Raw genomic sequence first — 27077 nt, forward strand, 5'->3', positions numbered from 1 at the left:
TAGGACCTGCCTACCTGAGGGACCGTCTCTCCCCGCATGTTCCCCAGAGAGCACTGTGATCGGGATCTCAAAATCTTTTGGTTGTCCCCGGGCCAAAGGAAGCCCGCTTGAAGACCACAAGGGACCGGGCCTTCTCTGTAATGGCTCCATTTTGGTGGAACCAGCTGCCGGAGGAGGTAAGGGCCCTGCGGGATCTTACTCAATTCCGCAGGGCCTGTAAGACAACCCTCTTCCGGCTGGCCCACAACTAACCGGCCCTGTATCCCTGTATACTGACTACTGAATATTGAATATGGAACACCGGAATGCTGAAGACAGTATACCGAATCAGTATTTGAATTTGAATAGAGTGTAGCTTCACGACCGCTGTCTGATTTTTAACGATATGTATATTTATAACAAATGTTGGATTTTAATTATTTAATATGAAATGTTAATTTTAAAGTGTAATTTATTTTTATGTTAGTTTTACATATGTTGTAAGCCGCCCTGAGCCACTCGGTGGGAAGGGCGGGATATAAATCCCAGATAAATAAATAAATACTCTCCGTCGAAGCAGGAAATAAAGTGAAGGGTGGTTCCCACAGCCACAGGAAGTTTTTAAGATTCCTGCCTCCCTGATTGGACGGTGGGAAACACCCAAGATGTCCTCCGCCTCTTAGGGAGAACCAGAACAGCTTCACGCATCCTATTTTATAAAGCCATCACAGTCAGCTTCGCTAAAATCAGGAAACTGCATAGCAGACATTACAATCAAGGTAAAACAAAGTCTTGTTCTAAGAGAACAGATTTAACACAGTTCCTAAAACTCCAAATGACTTGGGCCAATCAACCTTCCCAGGTAAGGGAGCTCATAGTCTCAGGTCCACTACTAAAGAATTATAGAAAGTACCTGTTTGCCAACATTCAGAATGCAGTGAGATCCAAAGTAAAACCTCTCCAGTTGACTTCAGTGCCCAAATAGGTTCACACTTGAGTGGGGGAGGGGGCATTAAGTCATTTAGATCTTTAAAAGCTCACACTTTGAACTAAGAGGAGGAGGAAGCCAGTGGAAGTAGACGAACATTTTCTCAAGTTTCCATCTAAAGTTGGAACTAAAGTTTCCAAGAACTTTAAGAGCAGCCCAGAGAGATTATACGGTCCAGGCTGGAAATCATCAGGGGCATGTACAGCTACCCCTTTATATTAAGTCGCATATAAAGAATGACACAACTGATAAACAGGCTTAGAGCCATGAAGTAGTCTTGGATAAAGAATGCAAGTCCCTGTTGTCCCAATAAGGCAGATGTTGGTAACAGGAGTGCAATCGTGCTGTTGCTGTGTGACATCTGTTTTCTCTCCTGGAACAAAGGCCAGAAGCAAAGAGCAACCATCAAACTCCAGGTGGCTCCCCTTCCCATTTCTGTGGCCTGGGAGGGGGTATAAACCTAGAGACAAAAGTATCTAATTTCCCTGTAAACTGAAAATTGTGGGACAAAAGTGCAGGGTGAGGCTAGTCTAGTGCATTTCAGACTTCATTTTCTGTCAGTTTCCTTGTTTGCCAGTGAGAATGTATATAGTTATGCACATCTTTGGAGGCTGCTATAAATATACATATTACAAAATAAAATACAACTCAGCTGATGCTTTGAAAATCAGATGGTTAGACGGCACATTTCCCCCACAAAGACAGAGGGCTAAAGTAGAACAATGGAAGGGGATGGAATTGCTCTGAGAGAGATCTAACCACTGGGCGGGCAGATGGTACAAAAGGCTGCCCTAGGCAAGTGAAGCGGGAAAGCCAGCCCAGACAGTTGTATTACGAGGATGAAAGGGAGGGGGTTATTCAAGTGCTCATCCAAAAGATATCAAACTCTGATGAGGTCTGGATGAATACAGCAATGTGACATGGCAATCAGATTTGCCCTCCAATGATCAAAAGAGAATGATTGCACCGTCCTGCCCTAGTTGAAAACTGCTGACTGACTCCAAAGCTCCCCAACTAAGGAAGCTTACCAAGTAATCCACGAAAAGAAAAAACACGTTTTAAAGACAAGTGTTCAGATTTATTTGGAAATTCACAGTTTCTACTGGCACTACAAATTTGTAGTCATGTATTACAAGTTCCTTGTGCCACAATTTTCTATGCGTCCGCTCAAAATAGTAGAACCCCTTCTGATCTCCCTTCTGGTTTGGACCCCGCCCCCTTCCCGGTCAATTCATTCTTTAAAAAAAAAATTAGGTCCGTATGCTTTGACTGGCTAGATGTGCAGGCTCTAAAGGACATTACTGTAAAATGTATTCCAAAACTAACATGAAAGCAGCAAAACAATACCTTTTAAATAAATCACATTTACGTGTAATACCCAGGAAAAGGCATTAGCTGTTTTTTAAAAAAGAAAACCACAAAGAGATTGCGACTAAAAGTGCTCAATAAGTTATATCTTATACAACATGAACCTTGAACCTCTCAAATAAGGACCTTTTTGTCACATTCACTCAGATGTACTCATACAAACCCAACTTTGTAACAAAACCACACATGAGAAAAATACAAAAAAAACCCACACACAAGCACACTGCACATGGGTTAGCCAATAAAAATAGAGAAGCAAACATTATGGACATACCTTTGGAACAGAACAACCTAGAGCTCGACACTGACTTGCACATTTGTTTACGGCCCCCCCACTGCAACCAGAACCAACACAGAACAGTTCTTCCTCCCAATTTCTTAGTACAGGAAGAGAATCAGCGATCGCAAACGCTGATTAAACAAGAGTTAAATCAAGTCAGTCTAGGCAACAAAGGCATGTTTTGTTAACATCACATCCTGCAGGGGTATTATTGTACCATCGGAACGTTAGCTGCTACATCAGATGTATGTGGTATTGGCCCCAACTGCCTTTGCGAAACAAAGATCCGACGAGAAAAAAATCTACCCTGGCAATGCATTTCTAACTTATCCAAAGCACATTACGGACTCCCACTGGAGGACAGCATACTCTCCTAAAAACATGGTAGTGTTGCATTTTTCAGAAGACCTAAACTTACAAGTAAAATGCCTCCCCCCCCCTCTTCCAGTGGCATTATAAATAGACAAAAGGCACATAAATATGGGAAGGTGCTAGAAATAGGAACACAGCAAAAAGGGAAAGGGGTTATGCTTTTAAACTCTGTTCCGCCCAAAACTGGGTTTCAAGATCTTAGCATCAGCATTTGTGAAAAAAACTGTATAAAACGAGCCGTGTCTCTCCCCCCCGCCCCCGCCCAAGGCAGTTTTCCTCCCTCCAGCTATCCGTATCAGAAATCAGCTTGGAGAAAGCTGAAGCTTATAACCACCAAGGTTGGTTATTTACACAATCCTTAAGAAAAGAGCCACCATATGATTTTGAGACGCTTTGCATTAACCAACCTTTTCCCCTCCCAATAATACAAGTTTTGTCATAAAAAAGGCTCTCTGCTACAAAGAGTTCAATGCATTTTAAAGGTGCCCAGAAATGGCTGTGACGCCGAGTGTTCCCACAGTCAGTTCCTTGTTTCCTTTGATGATATCATGCAGGCTCGGCAAGGACCCCGTCTTAGTCTGTATTAAAGTTTTTATGAGCTTCCCCTGCTCCGGAGCTTTAGCCCGTCTCCGCTTGAGAGCCCTCTTCTCCGTTTTTGTCTTTTGGATTTGTCCGTTGCACAAGCTCGTGCACGCCGAAATGCCACAGAAGTAGGACTCTTCAGACTGCGAGGAAGTTTCTGAGCTTCCTTCTGACGGGGGACCTTTGTACGAAGAGTGGTACACATCGCCGATATTGGAGAAGTCCCTCTGGTTTGTATAGGGCTTCCTGCTTTTTATTTCCCCATTCGCTACTGGATGCATGGGCTCCACCGCTGGTTTGACCGTCTCAATCTTTTCAGTTTTGTATTTGCAGCGTTTCTTCTAAAAAAAAGGAGAAATTAGAAAGATATAAGCAAGCTTTGTTCAGAGGGAGAACTGTCATGTGAAGCTACCTTACACTGAACTGGACCCTTGGTTCATGAAGGTCAGTATTCCCTCCTCAGACTGGCAGCAGCTCTCCAGCCTCTCAGGCCTTTAACTGGAGATGCTGTGGATTGAACCTGGAACCTTCCGCATGCCAAGCGGATGCTCTTTCACAGAGCCACAACCCCTCCCCTTTCTTTCACTACTTTCTGCATATTCTACACAAGCAGAGATCACAAAAGGAGCTGCATTAGAACAGAGCACTTTTTTTTTTTTAAAAGCCACCAATTACACAAGCTAAAGAACCAACACAGATCAAATGGCGAATGTATTTGCACTTTTGACAGAATTTTCATTTAAAACAAAGTACCTTTTTCTCTGGCGAAAACTTCAACGGCTCTACAATGTACAGATCACCCGGGTCCACTACAAGGGAAAGAAAAGAAGTTAGACACAACTCAATTCCAAACATATTTTTAGAACAGAGGAGAGAAGAATGATGTAAGCCACTCTGAGTATCCACTGGGGAGAAAGGTGGGATATGTTTAAAGCAAATAAAATGAATACATCACATAGGCTTTCAAACACACTGAGCAGGCTAGCCTTCCTCTGAAAGCATACCGCTCTGCCTGAAACATAAAATCCTTTGAGTGAATCTGCCTGGGATGAGATGGTCTGCTTGGGTGAGAGGCCCCTGGCAGACTAGAGGTCAGCTGGCCAACTTATGCTGACCCCAGAAAACATGCAGAGAAAAACAACAACCTGGTGTCACAGTTCATATTAGAGAAAATCCAAACACACACAGTTATATGCTGGCTAACAAATTTAAAGAGCCATATAAATCTTTTGTACACATTATGAAGTAGTACAACTTGACAATATTACAAAGAAAAATCCATCCCATGTGCACTCGGATACAGGCTTGTTTCATCAAAAGTCTTCCTCCTCAGGAGTTTTCCTATTTTCTTCAATGTTATCAGCTTCTTGTTACAATTCAGTGTTGATACTGGGAGCAAGCCAGGCCTTAACCTCTTTTCTAAACAGATGCAAAAGTCTTCTGAATTTGACTGGCCAAATGCTCTCTGCGACTTCTTTATTTTCTGTAAAATTTATCATCCTCTCAATATGAACATATGAAGCTGCCTTATACTGAATCAGACCCTTGGTCCATCAAAGTCAATATTGTCTACTCAGACTGGCAGCAGCTCTCCAGAGGTCTCAAGCTGAAGTTTTTCACTCCTACTTGCCTGGACCTTTTTCAGTTGGAGATGCTGGGGATTGAACCTGGAACCTTCTGCTCACCAAGCAGATGCTCTACCACTGAGCCACCATCCCTCCCCTAAATACCAGTCCTGAATCTCTTCTCTAACCAGATGCAAAAACCGTATTTTTGACCCCAGAAACACGGCAACCTAATGGAGGCATCTTGTTGCCTAGATCTGTGTTAAATTTGTTCTGAACCAAACCAAATACAACAGAAGTCTTAAGCAACAATGAAATAAATTGAATGAATAAATAAATGAATGAATAAAAATAATGACTGTTCCATAGTGGAACAAAGTACAAAATTTACAACATGATTCCCTAAAGACAGCACAGTTGAATGACTGGCACTCCTACCTTCTTTGCTGTTCAGCTGAAAAGACTGAGACCTGGTGAGTGGAAAAGAGGTTCTTCTTTTCAAGTTCATATCATCATAGGAAGAAAAACACCTGCAGGTAACAACACACAAAATTAATCTCCTCTTCAGCAATAAAAATCCTTAAAATGCAGCAGTAAGATTTCCTTGCCCCACCCTGGAACCAAAATTTTCCCCCATAATAAGGATCAGAAGAAATCCCCTGGCATTGGTCAGTTAACTGCTTACAGAGGCTTCTCTTACAAAGTGGGAACAAGGTCTAAATCACCTCAAAGCATTTAGGAATTAATATGGTAAATGTTATCCTCTTCTGTATTTCTGCTATACATTGAGGCTTGCAATATCCTGGCTGAACAGACAAAGGGAATATTTTCTAACAAGTACTGAAAGAAGAGATAGGTGGCTGTGAATGCAAACAGCAGAGGGAAAACCCAAATTTGAAAAAATATCTGAAGACAGAAAACGTTAAGCAAGTTGTCGTCTGTTACCTTTTTGGACTGGGATAGTGATTATTTTTGAGAAGTTCTGAGCAGTAGTTGTTGTCCATCTCTGACCTATTTTTGCAGCGCTGTATGCAAAGCATCAAGCCTAGAATGGCACAGAGCACCAAGGAAATGACAAGATAGCTCTGGCGATCAGAAACCTAAAAGAGAAATTGGTACATTATAAGTCAAATATGTTCATGCAAGTTAAGCAACTGCAACACAGTATCCAGCCTCTTCAACAGGGACAGGTCCAAAAATCCATCAGTTTCATCATTTTGGATCCTAATTTCTGATTTAAGAACCTGGAGGTCATTCAAATCTACCTCCTGTGAACAATAATTTGAGCCAACAGAAAGACTTTCATAGCAGCAAAATCAATGTTTTCACACAGTTTAGGATTCCGCCAAGCCTAAGTGTTCAGATGATAAGCAAAAGGACAATTTTGGTGATGGCACCAAAACTTTCCCCAGGAAACCTAATTGGTCCCTTCCATTTTAACATTAAGGTAGGAGGACTCTTTTTGGGGAGTCTTTGGAGCTCGCAATGATTATGATGGGAGTACTCTCTGACATTCAGTTTTGGTCAGGGGGGTTTTTGTAGCAGGAACTCCTCTGCATATTAGGCTACATCCCCTCTTCTTACAAGGCCTACTGTAAGCACTTGGAGAAATGGCTACATCAGGGGGGTGTAGCCTAATATGCAAAGGAGTTCCTGCTACAAAAAAGCCCTGGTTTTGGTTACTTCGGGCGTTGGATTCTGGGTTTGTTATTGGCTCTGTCAGGTATCACTGATCTTACCTGATAGGGGCAGGGAGATACCCTACCTTAAATACAAGACCGGAATATTTAAGCATAATCAAATGTAACCCTTTCTTGATAACCCCTTACAGTTCACAACAGTGTCAACCTCAAAGTACATGTTGCATGGCATGGTTACAGCACAGTATGCTTTTGAGCTTCCATTCCTTCCACCCACCAGACTCACTTCATAAGAGAAAAAGTTGAAGGCCAATAGGGAATGATGAATTCTAAGGCAAAAGCTAAAACAATCTGCCTTAATGTCTATAATCTTGTTTTACAAAGGCGATAACAGCTTGCTGTTGCTCAGGCAGTTATAAGCACAGGAATCCTAGCTCAAGTACCAAATCAACAGCGGAACAGACACGTTTTATTTAAGCTATTCATGCTTATCTAGTGACAAACAATCCATACAAAGGATGGTATTTCTGCTGCAGATTGTCCTGCTGCACATGAGAGAATGCTATGAGGGAGGAGGTTCTGCTGAATCCAGCAGCCTGGGCTGCACAAATTTTACCTAGAGACCAGTACATCAGCAGCAAGCTCAGCCCTTTCCCTGCAGACACCACTGCTCCTCCTTGGAATATTTTAGTATTATGGATGCCCCATAGTGTCAATTCTACAGGATAAAAGCAGCAAATTTCTTTGCTAATCCAGTTTCTTTTGGTTATTTTTCCTAGCTGTCTGAATTGCAGAGCACAATGCATTTGGGTACATATATGCTATGAGCCCAATGACTCCTAATCAGATAGAGAATAAAATAAAGCTTTTATTTATATCCATATAGGGGAAACGAGGGGGTTCTTCGGAGTGTTTGCTTTTGCTGTTTAAAATGCCATATAACAGGTATTTAAATTAGGTAGCTCAAACCTTCCTTTTCACATGGTAGTTGTAAATGAAAGTTCAAAAGATATGATGTCTCAAGATCAATTCTATTTGGGGAATATGCACAGGTAGGCCTTTATATTCGTTTGGGGACAAAATTCATCCTAAGGATGCTAAATGTACTCCAGTATGTTAAAATGTCTATTTAGATCCTCTATAATACTCCAATAGGACTTGGATCCTTCATAATACTCTGCTAGGTTTATGGATACAGGATTAGGGACTATGAGCAATTGGAGTGTACAGTTCCTGGGACTTATCTTTTCCACACCATTCACAAATAGCACCTGCATTTGTTTAACATTACGCGACTCGACTGTCTCAACTGAAGAGCATTCACTAGTGCTTCGTACAGTCCAAACATATGAGAACAAATATGAGGAAAATTCTAAGTAAATCCATCTATACTATATACTTTAACCTTGCAAGTTGCAGTTCTGCAAAAATTCTATAAATCATTTGTTATTTGCTGCCTGGACTTCAAAAATGTAGTGCTTCAGAGATCCACAATACTCTTAAGTTTGGGTAAGCGGCAGCCGAAGGTAGTGTGCTCTGCACAGAGCTCAATGGCAGAAAGTCAGGCCCCAAAGGGACTGACAGGGACACGCAGTGTTCTTAGCACAGAAAAATTTCAAAAGTGTAACACGTGGACTGTATATTGATCTGGAGAATAAGCAAATGTATTAGTATATTCAGGACTATTTCTATTTGGTCCCCAAACAGTCTGCGTTCAGGAGCCATACGGCTCAATCTGAGTGAAACCTGTATATGGTGCCGGCCCCTTTCTCACCAAATTTAAGAACTGTACAATCAACAGAAGTATATGGAGTGAAAAAAATGGCCAGGGTTTTAGTTCAGTATCTCATAAAAACAAAACACTTTTCCTCTTGAAGAGTGATTTTACCTCTATTTTGAGTTCAGCCACAGTTGAGGACAGATTGGAAACTAGCTGTGTCATATTGGTCAGCTGTGCCTGCAGAAGTTGAATGGCCTCTGTCTGCTTCAAATCCTAGATGAAGAAAATAAAATAAATATCCTCCCCCTTTTCAATCTAACTATGCAGGATTGCTTTCTAGGTAGAGTAGGAATGCTGCCCTTATAGCCACTGAGATGGACCACAGACAACGTGAGTCACAAAAGCTGGACCCAAGGTGAGGAGGAATTAAAGTATAGCTAAGAGTGTGGGAATAAAACAAAGCAGAGGCCACTTCTCTGGTGGCTTTTAACAGCTGCCGACTACAAGCTCTTCCTAGTCCACAGGCCTCCTCTTGAAAAGAACTGAAACACCCTTGAAGTTTTGCTAAGAGGAGCAACGCTCATTATCCTGCACTCAAAAAAGTATGCAAAATCCTACTGGGGGCCTGGAGGACATTCAGAGAGGTGGCTGAATGAAGCCTGCCCCCGTCCTCCCAACTTCTGGCATTTCAAGGTCTCCCAATTAAATACTTGCCAGGGTCGACCCTGCTCAGCTTCTGAGTTCTGATGAGACTGGGCTTGCCAGGGCTATTCAGGTCAGGGCAGTATGGCCAAAATGTTTGACTGTGCCTAGTTTTGAAACCTCAAGACTTCCAACAAGTCAAGCAAGGGAAACTCTTCTCTCAGTGGCTAGCAAAAGAAAAATGCAACTGCATCGTTTATTCAGGGTACAGAAAAGCCGTCCAGTTTTTACAGTTCTCAGAAGGGCTGCTGAGCTGAGGACTATGCTCAGCATCTACAAGATGCTGCAGCAGAGGCGGCCACCGTGAGCTTGATCCAGAGGAGACATGACCTTTCTCTTTCCAGCTTAAGAAAGTAAGACTAATTGAAACTGCAGCACAGCTGTTATACTGGGGAAAGACCCCCCCCCCCTTTTTGAAACTGTCCTTTAAAATTTTGCTCAAGGACAGGCTGCTAGCAGCAAGAGGAAAGCATCTGCAACTAGATGCAGCAGAAATGTTCCTGAGCAGCAAAACAAAATGAAAGAAAAATCTCTAGCTCACGATCAACGCTTGAATTATAGAAGCAATGAACACGGACCAAATAAAACATGCGCTGCTTATAAACCTGCGAGAACTCAAGCAGCGATAAATCAGAACTCGTAGCCTGCAGGTTTAACAGAGTTTAGCGGCCAAGTACCTCCCTTCATTCTTGTGGCATTAAGTGACCCCTAAACCAGGGAAACTGAATTGCGCACAGTAAACGTACCTGCTGTTCTGCCAGGCGTGAAGTATTCTGAAGTTGTATTATTGTTTTATTAAAGGCCTTCTGCATTTCATCCATTTGCTTACGGTATCTACAAAGCGAGTCACACACAAATCTCAGACAGTATCGTCATCTCCGTGCTAAAGCAACTTCTTTCTCATTGCTTTGAAGTGACTTAGCAAGAACAATCAATGTTCCCACTCCCTTTCCCAACCCCTTAATTGACAGGGAACAACCTTACAAAAATAACTTGAAAGGAAAACCCGGTTCCCAAATTAATCTAGTATAGATCATTTTTCTTAATACGCAGACACTTCATGCTGTGAAGCAAAATTCAACAGCTTGGGGCACATGCAGAAGAAACTTTTGCTGCATAAGCTGAGTTTGTGTCTTCAAACCCCCATGAGTGCATCTGACATATCTTACTCTTAGTTATGTACACACAAAATTATACCACAGCGAACATACCAAAGCATCTCAAGCCTTCTCCTAGGGCCATACCTATTCTACTTACAAGCTTAAAGAGCCACAGGTATTCAAACGCACAGTATGTGAATGCTCATTCTACGTACAGTAGGGCCAGGAGACCCATTTCCTCCTAGAGGTTTTGCAGAACTCACATTCTGATGGAAGAGCAGGCTTGAATTAGTTTCACAGAGTTTAGTTCCTCAATCAACTTTTGAAAATGGACTAGAACTGAGAACAGAGAGCTCCCGCTATGAGGCATACCTTTGGCTAAGTTCTTCCAAATAGCGGCTGCTGAGAGACATGTTGACTTCCAGGGCTTTAATGCGATTGTTGAGCCTCATAAAGACAGACTCTTTTTGGTTAGATCCATGAACAAGGTTCCCATTAGTGTAACTCAAGTCTGTAGAATTCTGCAGTTCAGCATAGAAGTCGGTAGCAGTCCGTGGTAATCCACCAGAGACGGGGATAGGGAGAAAGGGTTCCTCGACCGCTGTGTCATCATCTTTTATTTCTGATGAAGATGGCTCTACAGCAGGCAATGTCACTGGGTTTTCCGTTTCCAAGGAACCTGCCTTTGTTTCCCCATCGCTGCTTTCTACTGCTCCAGTACATTCTGACTGTATAACAGTCTCTGATGGCTTGGAGACTGTTTCAGTAGAGGTCCTCTCTTCTCCAGTCTCTTTGACTTCAGTTACAACACTGGTTTCGGGCAGTTTCTCTGTAACAGACCCAACGGCTTCGTCTTTTTCAGCAGAGATTTCCTCCTGGGGAGGAGCTTCTGGAGCTTCAGACACAACTTCCGGTTTTGTGGGCTCAGAGGACACATCCACTGTGGACTGCGACTTGGCTCCTGCAGTGACATCCAACAGGATTGACTGAGACACCGTCTGAGGGTGACTGGGTTCCAGTTCAAAAGTTCCCTCGGTCTGATTAATCGTAGGTTCGGTTGATACACTGCTTAGGATGCCTACAATGGTTTCAGGTGGCTCTGGAACAGGGGTTTCCAATTTGTCTGGAAAGGGTTCATGTATTGATGTGTACAAAGATTTGGTTGAAACCAACTGGGGCTGGAAAATGGCAGAGTACGATTTTCTCCAACTGGTATCCTTTTTGCTGTGGTAGCGATGCAGCGCTATGATGGCTGAACAGCGCTTGTACAGATATTCCGAAAAAGTGGAGATGCAACAGACGGTCATCAGCTCGTAGCAATAGATCTGTGTTTCCGATTCAAACCACAATGTCTCTTCTTCTTGCTCATCGCTGGGCAGCAGGGTCACGGTTGATCGGCTCGCTTCCTCTTCGTATTCTTGCACAAGCTGAACAATTGGGCTCTCTTTTGCCACATCTACGATTAACGGCTCCTTCTCGGTTTGTGGTATCTCTGAAGCAACAAGCCTACAACCAGATTGAAAAGAACAGTCAAAAGCTGGACTTGGCCAACTCTGGTGCCACTATGTGTCCTGAGGTGCTCAAGAGAAAGGTGGGTATATATACGTATAAAATAAATATTTAAAAACAAATCCTGATTCCCACCTTATGTCTTTCAAGGAATTTGAAGCCTGAATGCAACCGGATCGCTGAGGGTCACTCAGACTGCGTTTTGAAGTTGGCTGGGGTTGTTTTCTTTGGGCAATTTGAGGGATGCAGAATGAAAGTCTTTTGAGTACAGGGCAAATGAATCAGATTGACAGAAAGGGGGCAGAGTTAAATTACTCCAGTACAGTGGTAACCAAACTTGCTTAACATAAGAACCACATAGAATAAATGTCAGATGCTGGAGAGCCACAAGACATGAACGTCAGAGGGAGGGAAGGAAGGAAAATAGATGGAGGAGGGAGAGGTGGGAAAGAAAGCAAAATGCATTCTTCAAGCTGCTAGCTGGCTTGGTTTGGAGAAGTGATTTAAAGAGACAAATGCCTTCTCCAAGCTAGCCAACAGGACAGTGGGGGCTTTGAGAGCCACATAATACATATGAAAGAGCCATATGTGGCTCCCAAGCCACAGTTTGGCCACCCCTGTGTCAACACTTTAGGGTTTGACTACTGGGGAAAAGGAAAATGCATTCTATTAAATCACTCAATTATTGGTTTAGAGGCCAAGTAAACTGAGCTGAAGTTTAAAGACATGGGAGTGGGCAAAATGAAACAGAAAGTAGAGGATGTGATTGAGATACAGGTGAAACCTTTTTTTGCAGTTTTAGTATTAGCTTCTATTGCACTGAATGCTCTGCAATACATCCAGCCTCTGAGATAAGGCATGCTAAAAATTCCAAATACATAATTACACAAAGAGTTACTTACTCCAGAGAAGGAGTGGTAGTTGGCTCCAGCAGATTTGGCACTACCCTGGATGTGGCAGTTGTATTTTCAGGAACACTTTCATTTCCTATTTTAAAAAGAGAGTACTGTTAATGCAGAATAGGCTGACAGTTATAAAAACAGCTCATAAATAATGAAGCAATGAAAGGACTGTGAAATGACTGGGACAAAAGCTTGTAAAAGTGTTCTTAAGAATATGTGTTACATTACTGAATCTTGGGGATAATTCTAAGTATAAGGCACATCAGCTGAACAGCAGTCTTGTTATCACAGCATCCGAAAGTGTTATTCACCACGGTATCTAGGCAATTCTAAAACATGGCACAGAGAACTGACTGGTGAGGGGTGCAGCCTGCCTACATTTCTGAGAAACTGGATATCAAGTAGCCACATTTTCTTGAAGCTTCTGAATTTCTGATGCTCTTTTTTTGCACACAGAAAACCTTTAATATCCTCCTTTTCTGGTTTAAATTGTCTGATGCGTCCTTGATGATTTGGTGAAAGTTCTGCTGCATACAAACTAGGTTATTAATGGCCAAGTACCCACTGTACTTTTATAGTAAATTAAGAGGCAAAGGAAGAGACCATGTGCCACAAACAAAAACAGGCGCTCCCAAAGTCTGAAAGGGAAAACCTTCCCCATTAATCTTTTAAAAAGTGTAAAGGTAAAGGTGTGCAAGCACCAGTCGTTTCCAACTCTGGGGTGACATTGCTTTCACATTTTCATGGCAGAGTTTTTTACGGGGTGGTTTGCCATTGCCTTCCCCAGTCATCTACACTTTCCCCCCAGCAAGCTGGGTACTCAATTTTACCGACATCGGAAGGATGGAAGGCTGAGTCAACCTGGTGCCGGCTACCTGAACCCAGCTTCTGCCGGGATCAAACTCAGGTCGTGAACAGAACTTGGACTGCAGGACCGCAGCTTTACTACTCTGCACTATGGGGCTCTTTAAACAGTGTACCTACATTATTTTCTGAAGAGAGGTTGCGGAATGTAAGATGATGGGTTGGGTTCCAAACTGTGCTGGGCAAGCTCGGTGGGTGGGTGATTGAGACAGCAATTAATTAGCACCCTAATTACTAAAATGAGAGATTCCTAAGTCAGTTGAGTAAGGGTACTGTAAAACTGAGATGTGAGCAGTTACTGTGAAGTGAGGGAAAAGCACCATGTCCACATGCCAAGTAGTTGGAATCTTGGCATTCAGAGAACTAATGATTCTTGGGCACAGCTTTATATTGAGCCTCCCAAAGACCATGATTTTCTACTGAGAAAAGTGAAGGGACTCAAGATTGACTGGATATTAGTAACCTTTCAGTTATGAAAGTTCTGGAATTTCAACCTGCTTGAGAATTACTGGTCAATACACTGGATAAGCCTTGTCCACTGACTGCCTGACTGCGCTCAAATTTTGCCAAGTATTTCATGAAGTAAAAAAATATGCCACCCTGTAAATGGCACGTTTTGGTGGCATGTGGTAGCGAACTTCATATGAAACAATAATGATTAACTTCTTTTTGTAATTCGCACAAGGATCAAATATCAATCTGGCTGATGAATAAAACATATTTCTGCCGCTATTCTTTTAAAAATATGTCACCCAATTTTTGGCTTGAACAAATGGAACATGAAGAAGCAAAGAGAAATCCTCAACCGCATGAGCAAAGTAACCATCACCATCTTTAAAATATGAGTACAGCCAACACACAGCACTGAGTTACCCTGATCGGTGGAATGCTCTTCAGATTTCGCTCCGAGTATGTTAGCAGCAATGTTCACCATGTTTAAAATAGCATCTAATAAAAACAAAACAAGACAAAAAAGCCATGAAGGAAGTTATTCACCTGGTTATCCTAACTGGACTGGCAAGGGCTAGTTGGATAAGCTCTCTGCCTCTGGTGCCAAAGTGAGACACAAGAATGAACCAGCATTTTGCCTACTTTCTGACTGATAAACCATTTTCAGTTTTTGCTTACAATTAAGACTTTTCCGTCTAAAATAATTTCAAACTGCTGTCTGCATTGAGATGTGCATAAAGTGGGACAGATCACCCACCCCCTTCAAAGAAAAAACTGGCTTAAATGGCTCAGTAACCATACAAGCAGACCATTCTGCCAAATATGGTGTGTGCCTGTTCCAATCCCAGAGACACAAAGTTAGAGATATCTCTCAATATGCTTCCAAAGAAATCACTGGAATAGTAAAAGAAAATGTTTGAAGGCTCAAGAAAGGGTGGGGAGAACAGAATATCACCAACACCTTAGTTTTTTCAGTGGGAAAAAAAAAACAGGTTTAAAGACATAAGTGTGTGAAGTGCTTGTCAAGGTGTGGTGCTAATTACTGTACTCACTTGTGGCAGAGCCAATTAGGTTCTTTGAAGATTTTTCTTCACCCGCATTGTAGTCCAAATGATAATCTGTTTAAAACAGGAAAAAAACGTGCTCTCACTGGCAAGCAACAATCCTCCTGTGGCAGTTGCAAAATGGTCTGATCAAGGTGTTCTGGCTTAGAAGCACAATTAATTGGAACAAGACCATGCAATATTTTGACAGTCTTAAGCCCAAACAGTCAAAGATAAACACTGGAGATGATGGATACAGCTATAAGCCAAATGCTAAAGGGGAACATGTTTTATGTCCAGAAAAACAAAGGGACTGCTTCTCAATATCCAAGATCCTCTGTTTCAGGATTCTGAATGCCTGCGTTTCACTTAGCGTATAGAGGTTGTCCAAGGGTACACCTATGAAATGTATTTTCTTCTGGATCTGACTATATCAAGTGGAAACGAAGGAATCCGCTAGCATCATATGGATATAACTAGCAGGGTCTGCCCTAAAGTGTAGCCGTAGCCAAAACTTTATAGTTAGCAGCCATGCCCTGGTCTCAATCAAATGGGTTCCAGTCTCTAGGCACATTGCAGCATAGCTGACACAGTTGAGGACCCCTAAAATATGGCATAAAAATGCTGCCTGAATTTGCTCAAGTTGGAAATTGAGGGCGCAAACCCAAATGGGGATCCCATATAACAACTGAGAAACTGTTTTAGCATTAAAAACACGGACGGCAGCTGGGACAAATTGGTTGCCGTTCTTGTTGTAAAAAAAAAAAGCTAACCACTGCAGATAAACTACACCTTGATGAGATGACAGCTTGCTTGCGTTGTAATGTCCAGTTATGATTATATTGGAAAAAGCCCCCCAAGTATTTGAAAGCTTTCACCTGTTCAGTATTATTTCCCTTGAGGCACCAGCTTTGTGGTTTCCAGGACTTTGAACATACTAAAATTTTGGATTTTACATAGTTTATAGACAGAAAATTTGTCTCGCAGTATAAAGTAAAAGTGAGTAACAGGCGCTTGAGGCCCTTCTGCGAACGTGACAGTACTGCATCGCCGGTGTAGAGCAATAAGGGGATAATGGATGGACCAAGTTTGGGGAAGTGATCATCAATAGCATTTAGGGACGGGGCCAGATCATTCAGGAATAAATTAAACAAATAGAGGGCTAGAGTACAGCCCTGTTTGACTCAGTTGGAAATGATCTTTGAAGTTAATGCACCTAGGTCGTTATATCGCACTTGACAGCTATTAAGGGAACACATTTTACGAATAAGAAAAAGTAGGCGTTTATCCAGACCGATGATGTCCAATTTGTTCCAGAGAAGATCCCTGGGAATAGAGTCGAATGCCCCCTTTAAATCAAGGAAGGCCGCAAGCAGCCTTCTTCCCCCTCTACAACTGTATTTCTCCATCGGATGGTTAAGAATTATACAGCATTTGCTATCTTCCCAGATCATGGGCTGCCTGCTGCCTACCTTTCCCAGATTACTTCACCCCAGTTACGCCGCTCTTTTATGTTAGCAAGACTCAATGTTCTACCCTCAGTATTGTCTGGGAGGTTTGCCAACATCCCTTATCAGGATAGAGTCTGCCCATGTAATGGAAAGCACCTTGGAATGCTTGCCCATGCCTTACTTTATTGTGATTTTTATGGGGAAGTGTGGGACTGCATAATCAAACCTATTCTGTCTAATTATTATGGATCGCCTGAAGTGAAGTTAGTTTTTTTTCTGCTATCTGACCAATGTTCCCATATCACAAGCCTAGTTGCAAAATACCTTTTGGCTGCCATAACTATCAGGGAGCTCCCCTTCTTGATGTTTGATTGGTTTTTATAGCTGAAACTCCATGTAAATTTGCTATGCTGTACTTTTTATTTCTATGCCAATAAATGCATTTGGATTGGATTGGTATAAACCTTAGGTCACACCAATGTCTCATCTCCCCAGCAGCCAGGCTTCCAAGCAAAGCTGCGCTGGGAGGTAGAAGGAGGGGCACTTTGTGCCATTGCTAGAACCCACCTAGGCAGGATATTATGGATCACTGTATGAGACAATTTGGCACAGCCTAGCCCAAGAATTTCTCTTGGAAGAGAATATGGCTGTGAATTTCAACCCACAAATTGTAAACTGGGTAATTTTCTCCTGTTTCAATTCCTCTTGATCTAGGTGCAGAACTATAAATATAAGCTTGGATCTAAAGGTCCACAAGAGGGGAAACGTAAAACTAGCTTAGCATAGTTTTGCTCACCCAAGACTCTGGGCAACACCTAGCACTTTCCTCCCTATATGTTATAATGCCTGGTTGAACAAGATCTTGCTGAAGTAGAAACACAAGTGGGCATACATTAAGTCTGACTTCCTATAAATGGTTACTGTGGTCCTTTCCCCTTGCATTTCCACTTGTGCAAGAGCAATAAGTGCAAGCATAAATTTTGCATTGGATTACACCCACCAAATCCTGAGCATGCAGTCCTGCAGTTTCAAACCCCACATATTTCCTCAGGTCCCCATCTTTCATCCCAACTCTTCCACACTTCTTTTGGCCACCTCAGCATTCTGCCTTATCCCATTACTTTAAATTCCAAAGAACCCGTTCCAAAGAATCTCCAGCTGTTCTAGACAAGAATAACTAATCAGGGTCTCACTGGTTTACATACCGTAATCTTCATCAAAAAGCTCTTGTCGTTCAGATTGGTACTGAGAGTCAGCTATTTCTTCATATTCTTCAACCATACTAGTGCCAAACACCCTGTGGGAGGAACCCACAGTTTTAATTACTTTGTATAAAGTGATAACAAATAATATTCACTGAAGGAGTGTGGACATGTGATCTGCAAACGAATACATTTTTGTCAAAACCTGCTGCCCCCCCAAACAAAAATCAATAATTCAAGGTTTAATTGCATATAAACGTCTGCCTTGTTTTCAGACTTCCACATTAAATTTTAGGTTCAGAATTTTCTGCAGAAAGCCAGTAAATTCTCAAGTCTTCTGCTATTGAAATAAATAAATGATAAATACTGTCAGTTTCAAGTGTCCCATAATGCGATTTTGGCTCAGGAGAGGAACTGCATGTTGAGCAGCTCCAGGGAACTATCCAACCTTTGCTTCAGCATTTCACAAAAGATTACCTTATAAGGCTCAAAGGGCAGAAATGTTCTGATCCAAAATGGGACACCAACTCCACCTAAAGTACAAAAGACATTTAAATAAAATACCTCAGGAAGCACCAGCACAGTTCCTGTTCAAAGTATTTTTTTTTTTTTAAAATCAAGTCTGAAAACAAAATTTACATAACCCGTGATCAGAACAAGATTCTCAAAAGGCCGAACTCTTGAGCCATGCACTAGTGTGCTCAGCCGCAGAATGTACCCAAGCCCTAGGCAGTCAACGTTATTAAGAGGTTGCTAACCTTTATGTACTTGATGAACATCTGAAGCAAGAGAGGAAAAAAGAAAAAAAAACGTGTCAGTAGACCGTATGCATGCCACGAGCAATAGTATTACCTACTTGCACAATTCAGGCCTAGAAATGTAGCCATTCTCCTCTGGTGTCCCCTCTCAAGTCAAATCCCCCCTCCCCCCCCCCAAGCTACAAAGAATGAAGTTGGAAAAAGAGAAAGATAGGTATTCAAGTCCATTAAATAAATAAATAAATAAATCACAGCCTACAGCGACATGCAAAGCGAAATGACTCCAGCTTCTCACTACAGGATCAAGAACTGACATGCTTGCCAGTTATGCAGCAAACGGGATTAGTTAAAAACAAATATCCCCCAAACAGCAGCATTCGTTTCAGGTGTCAAATAAGGAATCTGTTTCTATCATCTGACACCTTTCTATGCCCACAGATTTTAACACGCTACAGATGGTGCAACTCTGTTCAAGGATTGCGCCAACACTACGGTAAGCTGAAGAAATAACTGAAGGCTTTTGCCTCTTGCAACTGTTTACTTCATTTATACCCTGCCTTTCCCCCCAAAGAGGCTTATACCCTTACCCCCTCCTCCATTTTATCCTCACAATACCCCTGGCAAGGTAGGTTAGGCCAAGAGTATGTGACTCATCCAAACTTCCATGGCTAAGGAGAGATTCAATCCCGGGTCTCCCAGATCCTGTTCCAACCACTATACCACACTGCCTCCTGCTATTACTAAATAATTAGCCCCTCTGCAGATAACAAACAGCAGAACCAGGGCGCACCCAGAGATGTTAGTGGCAATTAAGAGACTTCAGAAAACACATGAATCCGTTTATTCACCAGAAGGAAAAACAGTATGATGAGGACTGAACCTGGAGATAATTGGGAAATCAGGTGGAATTTCCAAACTGTTGTGCATGTATTCCTCATTCACATGCAAGATTCCTTACAGCTCCCCCACCTCAGTCCATGTCAATGAGTAGGGCAATAAAAAATGGATAGCCCACCAAAGAAGGGACTCCCATGGTATGCTGAATTGTTCAGCCAAGTTTCCTTCTCTCTGCTGGCCCATTTAATCCAATTCACTCTAATTTTTGAACATTTAGCTTTACGTTCTGTTATAAACCTAAACTGATTATTGGAACGCCAAATTCATTTAATGTATCTGATTTTTTACAGTTACTGCATATAAAGCTAGCTTCTCAGTTGGCACATCTCAGTGATTTGAACAGCTATTGGCGAAGTTCTTATTGATAGCTATTGCAAATAACAGTGGGAGTACCTTCGCCTCCTTCCTCTACTTCAGGTTCGCAACCATTAAGAACAATCCTAGCACTGGGATTCCTGTACCTTTTTAAAAAAAATCTAACATACAGAGTCCCCTGTAAGACTAGGTATGCAATTTACTACAATTAGTCAACATGATCAAACGTGATTTACACATAATACTCAATATTCATTTAAACTTTAAGATATCTTTCTGTCTAGGAGCAGCGTCAATTATTTGATGTGTCAAAATGTCAGTAAATATTTCAGATTGTGGTTTAACAGAGGGAGTCTGACTATATAACTCTGCTATCAACAGGTATTATCCTGCTTCTGGAATAAGTACAATCATGCTTTTCCCCACATTCGGGCAATGAATTCATGCCAAAACTTGATGATGTTGTACTGGTAATGGCACACTTTTTTAAAAATTCTCCTTATGTTTTATTATGAGTCCATCCAGGCCTGAAGGTTTACCCCTATTAATTTTATTTCTGTAATGTTGAACAATCCCACTCCCAACTGCAGACTCTGATGTGTCCCAGCACTGTTTCCCAGCTTCCCCAAACTCTGGGGACAGCATTTTGTGAAGAGCAGAGTGACAAAGGAGCAAGAAAGGGCCATTCTGTGATGTGACCCGCAGTCACCATTGGTTAGATGCAACACATTGTCTGGGGATTAACCACTATAGCGCACAAGTTTCTAAAAATCTTTGTACTAAAGAAAAATCATAGCTAAGCTATTTAAGCTGCATGAAGCTACTGCACATGCAACACACGTGACATCATACCAAACAGTTTGACTTCTCAAGGGGAAATATTTTTTCAAACTGCACTCATGCATGCATCATCTGAATCATACATGGGGGGGGGTAGTTTGGTAAGTAGATTAGACCCTGCTATGGTAAACATGAATCCACATGCTGGAAGAATTGTTTTTTGTCTTTAAGGGTCTACTGGATGACTCCAGTTTGCTGTGACAGACTACCAGGACAATCCATAAGGAATCCACTCTGTCCACCCAGGCATTAAGGCTGCGATCACTGCAAGCGGAAATTACCTTTACATATTTTGCATACATCTGTTCATCCAGAGGAAAACTCTGGACATTCCTCTCATCTCGAGCGTGAAAAGTGCCCAGCTTGACCCACTTATTTGTTGGGTATCTAGAAAATAAAACACTTTGTGTAAGAAACAAATGAGAACAGTGACTTCTCAACTAGTTCAGAGGAACACAGCATTCTGCTCTACGTAATGTCATTTAGGTGGCCAGGTTTAAATCATTTAAGCCCACAAACCTAAACTGATTAATGAGGAAAGGGGATTTTGGATCTAAAGAACTGCAAACTCTTTCTGCCAAATGGATCCTCCCAAACTTGGCCTTCTGCAGCCCCTTTGCCACTGAAAAACCTGCTCTAATAGTTCAAGAAGAAAATCTATGGAAACTGATGTATTAATTGTACAACCTGAAGTACCTGCGGCTTATGCAAATTCTACATTGGATCCAACGCCTCTATTCTGAAAACAGCAATTTTAGTGGTATGAATTCTAAGGCCAAATCGTACATCTCCCAGTCTAAGAAAATTGTACCTCAATTGTATATTGTATGACACTAAAGCAGCATACTGGATATGCTGGTATGGGGCATGCGAGCTATGAAGTCTCTATAAAAGAAGTAATTTTCTGGCCTTTGTGAGCACAATCCAGATTCAGAGATTTCTTAACATGCTGTAATATATTGTATTATATTAAAGCAGGATACTGGATATGCCTGTAAAGGGCATGTAAGCTATGCAATCTCTACAACAGATGAGATTTTTCTGTTCTATGCAAAGGTGAACCAAATTCAGATAAGTACCATACCTGTCACTGATAGACACTAAAAAGTCCTTGGGAGTGGATGAGAATAATTCATGGTTGGCAATGTCCAGCTGCTTCACCTGAATTGGCTCACACAGCTCCACAACAAACCTTCAAGACAGTAGTAAAATCAGAGTAAAGGCAGAGGGCAATTTCCAACACCTGATCTATCTTCTGCACTACATCCTCACCAAGGAAACTAAATTTTAAAATGTCAAAGTTACAATCACTTTCATTCATACGAGGTCAGATTCCCATACATATTTATAGCCCACCTCCATCCCAATCCAGAAGCCTTTAAACTTACCATATTTTAGTACTGCATGGATTCAGCATGTAGAGGTCCATATTCTCCATTAGTATAGCTGACGTACTCTATGTAAGGAATGAAAAACACAATTCTATATAATGAAGAGTTAGCTGTGGAGAGTATCTTTCTTTTCTAATATCTTTGTGCTATGTCACTACTGAAGGAGCCCCGTGGCACAGAGTAGTAAAGCTGCAGTACTGCAGTCCGAGCTCTCTGCTCACGACCTGAATTTGATCCCGGCGGAAGCTGGGTTCAGGTAGACATCTCAAGGCTGACTCAGCCTTTAATCCTTCCGAGGTCGGTAAAATAAGTACCCAGCTTACCGGGGGAGGGGGGGCAGGGAAGGCCACCCCTTAAAAAGTCTGCCGTGAAAACATCGTGATGCGACGTCACCCCAGAGTCAGAAACAACTGGTGCTTGCACAGGGGGACTACCTTTACCTTTTATGTCACTACTACTTTTAGAAATCTCACAGAGAAAATCTAAGAAATAGAGTATTTGTATACCAACTTTTGGTGAAGGCTGTTTAAAAAGTGAATAAACACCACAAAGAGTGTAATTGACAGAACACTTGTGAGTTTCCAAAAGTTCAAAGGAGCAACAAGTTAATTCAAGAATTCTAATACTTATTAGACAAATAAACACCACAAAGAGTGTAACTGACAGAACACTTGTGAGTTCCCAAAAGTTCAAAGCAGCAACTAACTCAAGAATTTTAATACTTATTAGAGAAATCTGGCAGTGTTTCAGAGTGGCTTTGAAATAACGTGATTACCTTGGCTTCTGGATTAGCTGCCAATATTTTGGCACCACACTCCACGGAAGCATAGTTATTTCTGTTTTTCTGGACCTTTTTTGTAGGATGTGGACCTCCATTGGAGGATGGGTGCATTGCCTGACCTGCACACAAGAGAAAACATAGTAGAAAATTGTTCATAAGTATTTGTCAAGTGAACATGCAGCTAAGATTAAATTATTAAATAGACAACGAAAAAATCTGTTCGCAGTCTATCTGGAAAGAATAAGCGAGCTCACTTTTTTCTTTTTCTACTTCCATAACCTGCTTCTTCCATTCATCGAATGTAGGAATATCTCCTGGGTCCTTTGGAGCTATCACAGAAGTTGGGTCAATTTCGCCCACTTTTCTCTGCACAAGAAGGCAAAAGGGCAAGGATCATCACTTGAGATATTAACTGATATAGTATGTAAGTAATATTGCAAGCACTGAATTGCGTAGTATTCTGTTCACTATGAGCCTTCAGAGTTCATGTAGCATTATCAAATCTAGGTTTAATGGTGTGTTGCCAATTCTGTTGGAGGGTTGTATTTTATAAGTGACAATGCAAACACATCCGACTTTAAACAATATGAATTTTACCTATTTATGCTGACTGAACACTAGGAGTGTGCATTCTGATCTACCTGAGCTGAAAATATACTGGAAAATACCTCAATGGTGTTTTTCAGTGTCCCAAATGTATCCGGATTTTCCCTGGAAAGCTAAGGGGGGGGAGGGAATCCCAAGAAAATCCCAGATATATTTAGAAATTCCTGGTAGATCCTAAAATAGCAAGAGGCAGGAACAGACTGCTCCCACCTCTTAGCTGCTTGCTGGGCTTCTGCAGTCACTTTAAAGAGTCAGCAGAAGACAGTCCCCAACAGCTTGGCTTGGGGCTGGGGCTAGTCCTCTTGCAGCTGGGTTTAAATTGAGCTGTAAGAGAGGATCAGCTGATCAGGAGTGGAGAGCTCTGCACTGTCTCAGCTGGGGTTCACCCTTCTTGCAGTTCGGTTTAACCTGAGCTGCAAGAGAAGTCAGCCCAGGATTGGCCTGGGTGGCAGGAATTGAGAGCTCCTCAGCTTGGTTTCTCTGGCAGCCTGGCTAGAACTGGACTGCAAGAGAAGTCAGCCCAGGATCCGCTGTGCCCGCAGGCAGCAAACTGCTCCCTGTGGGGACAGCTTCTGGTGAGCAATTCACCCCTCCCAATTTTTCTTCTTGGGTCAACTGGACCCCCTCAAAAATGGAGATTTCAAAAAAAATCCCAGATCTGAATAGTGCATTGGGATCTGGGATTTTTCAGGAAACCTATATTTCATACACACACAGTGTTCAATATACCCAAAACAAAGTGGGAAGGGGGGGGGGGGAATAAAAGGAAAAAAATTGCACACCTGTACTAAACACACAAGAAATCTGAACACCTATCCGTGAACAGATCTACATTTCTTAACTGTCTACCAAAACAGTGATAATCTAGTTGACTACCAATGTCACAGATTCAAAAACAGTCAAGATCAGCATCAAATTATTTACTGTATTTGTAATGCCACTGATATTTTTGCATTAACTCAGTTTAGAATTACAAAAATAAAAGGGAAAATCAATTCAAGTCGGTATGAAGGTTTCCTGCATTTCAGATACTAGTATCATCTGCCAGTGGTTTGTTTTTTTTTAAACTAGTGCACAGAAACTGAAAAGGAGGTACGACAGATGCTTCCTGCTGAATGGGACTGCAGACAGGCATGCTGCTTCAAAGAAGAATCCAAAACTGAAAGCCATGCAGCATCTTTTATCAGGCTGTTCAATCAAACAAACCTTTAATGGCATAATATTAGGCCACTCTGAAGTGAACAACAGGTCTGATCCAGCCGTCATCGGTAGAGGGAGCATGGCATTTCACTGCATTCCCTGCCCCCCCCCCCCCCCCCCCGCAAACAGCTTTTTCCAAGCCCAGGAAAGTTGATTTCTGCATAAAAAGGACCTATTTAAACTAGCAGGAATATGGGTCAGGGGCTGCAGTGAGAAGGGGAAGAGAGCAAGTTCGTCCCTTTGGTAGTGCAGTTCTATTGACAGGAGAGAAAGGAGAAGGTGATTTTGCTCCCTCCTTACCGCAGCCTCCTGGCCTGCATAGTTGTAAGAATATGTGGGTCCCACAAATCCAAGAGCCAACTCTCTGGGGGTTGGAGAGAACTGCAAGGAAGAAGGACCTGCATCCACCAATGCTCCCCACTGATAGATCCCTGGATCCAACCCAGTGAGGGTCCTCATTTACTTCAGACAGATGCTTACATCAAATTTAAAATTGCTATCATTCATTTCAAAGAAAGAAAAGCGGTAAACTATCACCGAAATGGCAGAAAGAGTCAAACGGGATTGGCAATACCCTGTTAAAATTCCTCTGCAAATTAAACTTCCTCTGTTTTGGATTACGGTACTTACATCCCCTCTTAAGTTACCCGAAGCGTTCAATGCTGACTTTGGATCCGTCTTCTGCTCAGCAGCAAGCTTCGGTTCAAATTCTGACTTAGTCATTTTCCCCTTGGTGCGTGAGGAGATGTTTTCTATGTGCTGGCCTACAAGGCTGAAAACAAGCAAACATTAAAAGCTCAACACACAGCCTGAAATATCCTTAGATGATAAATGAAGACCTGGACGCACAGAACGCTGACTGTCACAAAGTTAGAAAAACAAAACAAAGAGCTGCCCCTTAGCTACTCCAATACTCACCTCTCTGGCGAAGCCACAAGAGAGGAAGGCTCACTCAAAGCGTCGGCCTCAAGTGCCCCACCAATATCGCAGTTAGGTTCTGCCTGTTCAGCTTCGGCAGAGGTGACTACGGGATTATCAGCACTGGAATTTTCTGTTGCACTGAAAGAAAACAAACATGTCTTTACCCCTCTAAATTCCCAGTCAAGAGACACCACACCTGTCCTAGAGCTCTGCAAGGGCGACTTAGAAGCTATTTTTGTTTGGCAAAAGGCACAAGTATCAATCATTTCAAACAGGTGCCCTCCCTGTCCCCAATCAAGGAACAAGATCTGCAAGGTTGGTCAACCATGGGCGAGGATAGTTTTCCCCTGAAAATGGAGAAGTGTACAAGCTAGCAGGGGGTGGGGTGGAGGGGAATCAAACTTTAAAAACACACACACTTATGGGTAAGACCCTCGCCAAAATAAGTGTGAGCACAATGAGTAAACAAATCTTTCTGCATAACAACAACCAAGATCTCACGAGACTATTTTGGGAAGTTTCAGCTACCATTCTGGGTTGCTAGACCACCCCATATAGCACCAACAGTGTTCCCTACCCATGCCGTTTCCTGTAGTATTTGCAGAAAGGCTGAATTGCTTTTCCCAAGCTTTGAAACCACCAACTTCCTCTTGCTCTCAGTGTTAAAGCACAGGCAGCAAACCCCTGCCTCCCTAAGATCATCCGCTTCCACCATTTCTTTCAGCCAGTTTCAGCCCCAGCTGAAAGCAAGGAAGCAAAGTAATGCACAAGAGGTGGCAGCATGTAACTCCCTTTACCTGGTTACTTCGTTTTTGTTAAAACAAAAATATATACGCCATCTCAAGATATGAACAGGTAAAAACATACACTGGTATTTCCATAGCACCTAGTTTGGTCTCTAGATTGCTAAAGGGGGGGGGGGGGAGAGAGAAACAGCCTGGAGAACAGACTCTCAAGCAGAAAGGCAAGAATATTAAAGAGGGAAAGTGTCCATATCCAGTTGCCTAAGAGTCTCAGAGCAGCTTACAATCATCTTCCCTCCCTCTCCCCACATTACAATTGCCTTCCCTTTCTCTTTGTACAACCTGACACATAAACATTAATAACATCAGAGGAGCTATGCTAGATTAGACTAATGGTCCATCTAGTCCAGCATCCTGTCATTTAACCAGTTTTTGATCCAGAGAACCTGCCTTCTTATCCCATGACTGCTAAGTTTACTCAGGAGTCTGTCAAAAGCCTTTTGAAAGTCCAGGTTTATAATGTCTACTCGATCTGTATGCCTGTTCACTTTATCAAAGAACGCCAAAAGGTTGGTGAGGCACGACTTCCCTTTGCCGAAGCCATGCTGATTTTCCCTCAGCAGGCATTGTCCCTCAATTCTATCTTTGATTACAGCTTCTACCTTGATGAAGAATTCTCTAGTTCATAACTGAAAAAAGTCAGTGTTGCTACTTAAATATTCCTAGACAAAGAGGTTGTGTCCCATCAACCACAAGTGTGATGCACTGGCTGACATCCTTCCTTTCCCCTACATCTGGCTGCTGCTTGCCCAGGATTTAACTCATCAACCAGAGCTTCCAGAGAACCAGAACCATCCTGGCTTGGATAATGCCAGTTGGCTAGTTTGCACTAGATAATGCCAGTTGAT

At 42.2% G+C, this 27077-nt stretch overlaps 1 protein-coding gene across 2 annotated transcripts in view; it reads right to left on the bottom strand.

Moving 5' to 3' along the window:
- Positions 1 to 2023: 2023 nt before the first annotated feature.
- SUCO (SUN domain containing ossification factor) overlaps positions 2024 to 27077 on the bottom strand; it is a 41997-nt gene continuing 16943 nt past the window's right edge. Inside the window, exons 5-24 of one of the 2 annotated variants that reach the window (XM_060232554.1) lie at positions 25424 to 25564; positions 25136 to 25277; positions 22954 to 23065; positions 22694 to 22818; positions 21916 to 21983; positions 21612 to 21719; positions 20809 to 20914; positions 18476 to 18496; positions 18195 to 18250; positions 17721 to 17812; positions 15074 to 15139; positions 14445 to 14519; positions 12708 to 12792; positions 10669 to 11802; positions 9943 to 10030; positions 8663 to 8767; positions 6080 to 6234; positions 5573 to 5664; positions 4323 to 4378; positions 2024 to 3910 (exon numbers count right to left, since the gene is read on the bottom strand). In XM_060232554.1, coding sequence (XP_060088537.1) covers positions 3464 to 3910; positions 4323 to 4378; positions 5573 to 5664; positions 6080 to 6234; positions 8663 to 8767; positions 9943 to 10030; positions 10669 to 11802; positions 12708 to 12792; positions 14445 to 14519; positions 15074 to 15139; positions 17721 to 17812; positions 18195 to 18250; positions 18476 to 18496; positions 20809 to 20914; positions 21612 to 21719; positions 21916 to 21983; positions 22694 to 22818; positions 22954 to 23065; positions 25136 to 25277; positions 25424 to 25564 — 3274 coding nt within the window. In that variant the 3' untranslated portion in view covers positions 2024 to 3463. The remainder of the gene's footprint in view (positions 3911 to 4322; positions 4379 to 5572; positions 5665 to 6079; positions 6235 to 8662; positions 8768 to 9942; positions 10031 to 10668; positions 11803 to 12707; positions 12793 to 14444; positions 14520 to 15073; positions 15140 to 17720; positions 17813 to 18194; positions 18251 to 18475; positions 18497 to 20808; positions 20915 to 21611; positions 21720 to 21915; positions 21984 to 22693; positions 22819 to 22953; positions 23066 to 25135; positions 25278 to 25423; positions 25565 to 27077) is intronic. The other variant, XM_060232553.1, reaches the window with a different exon arrangement.

The sequence above is a fragment of the Heteronotia binoei genome, chromosome 2 (genome assembly GCF_032191835.1).
Source record: "Heteronotia binoei isolate CCM8104 ecotype False Entrance Well chromosome 2, APGP_CSIRO_Hbin_v1, whole genome shotgun sequence".
Classification (NCBI taxonomy): domain Eukaryota; kingdom Metazoa; phylum Chordata; class Lepidosauria; order Squamata; family Gekkonidae; genus Heteronotia; species Heteronotia binoei.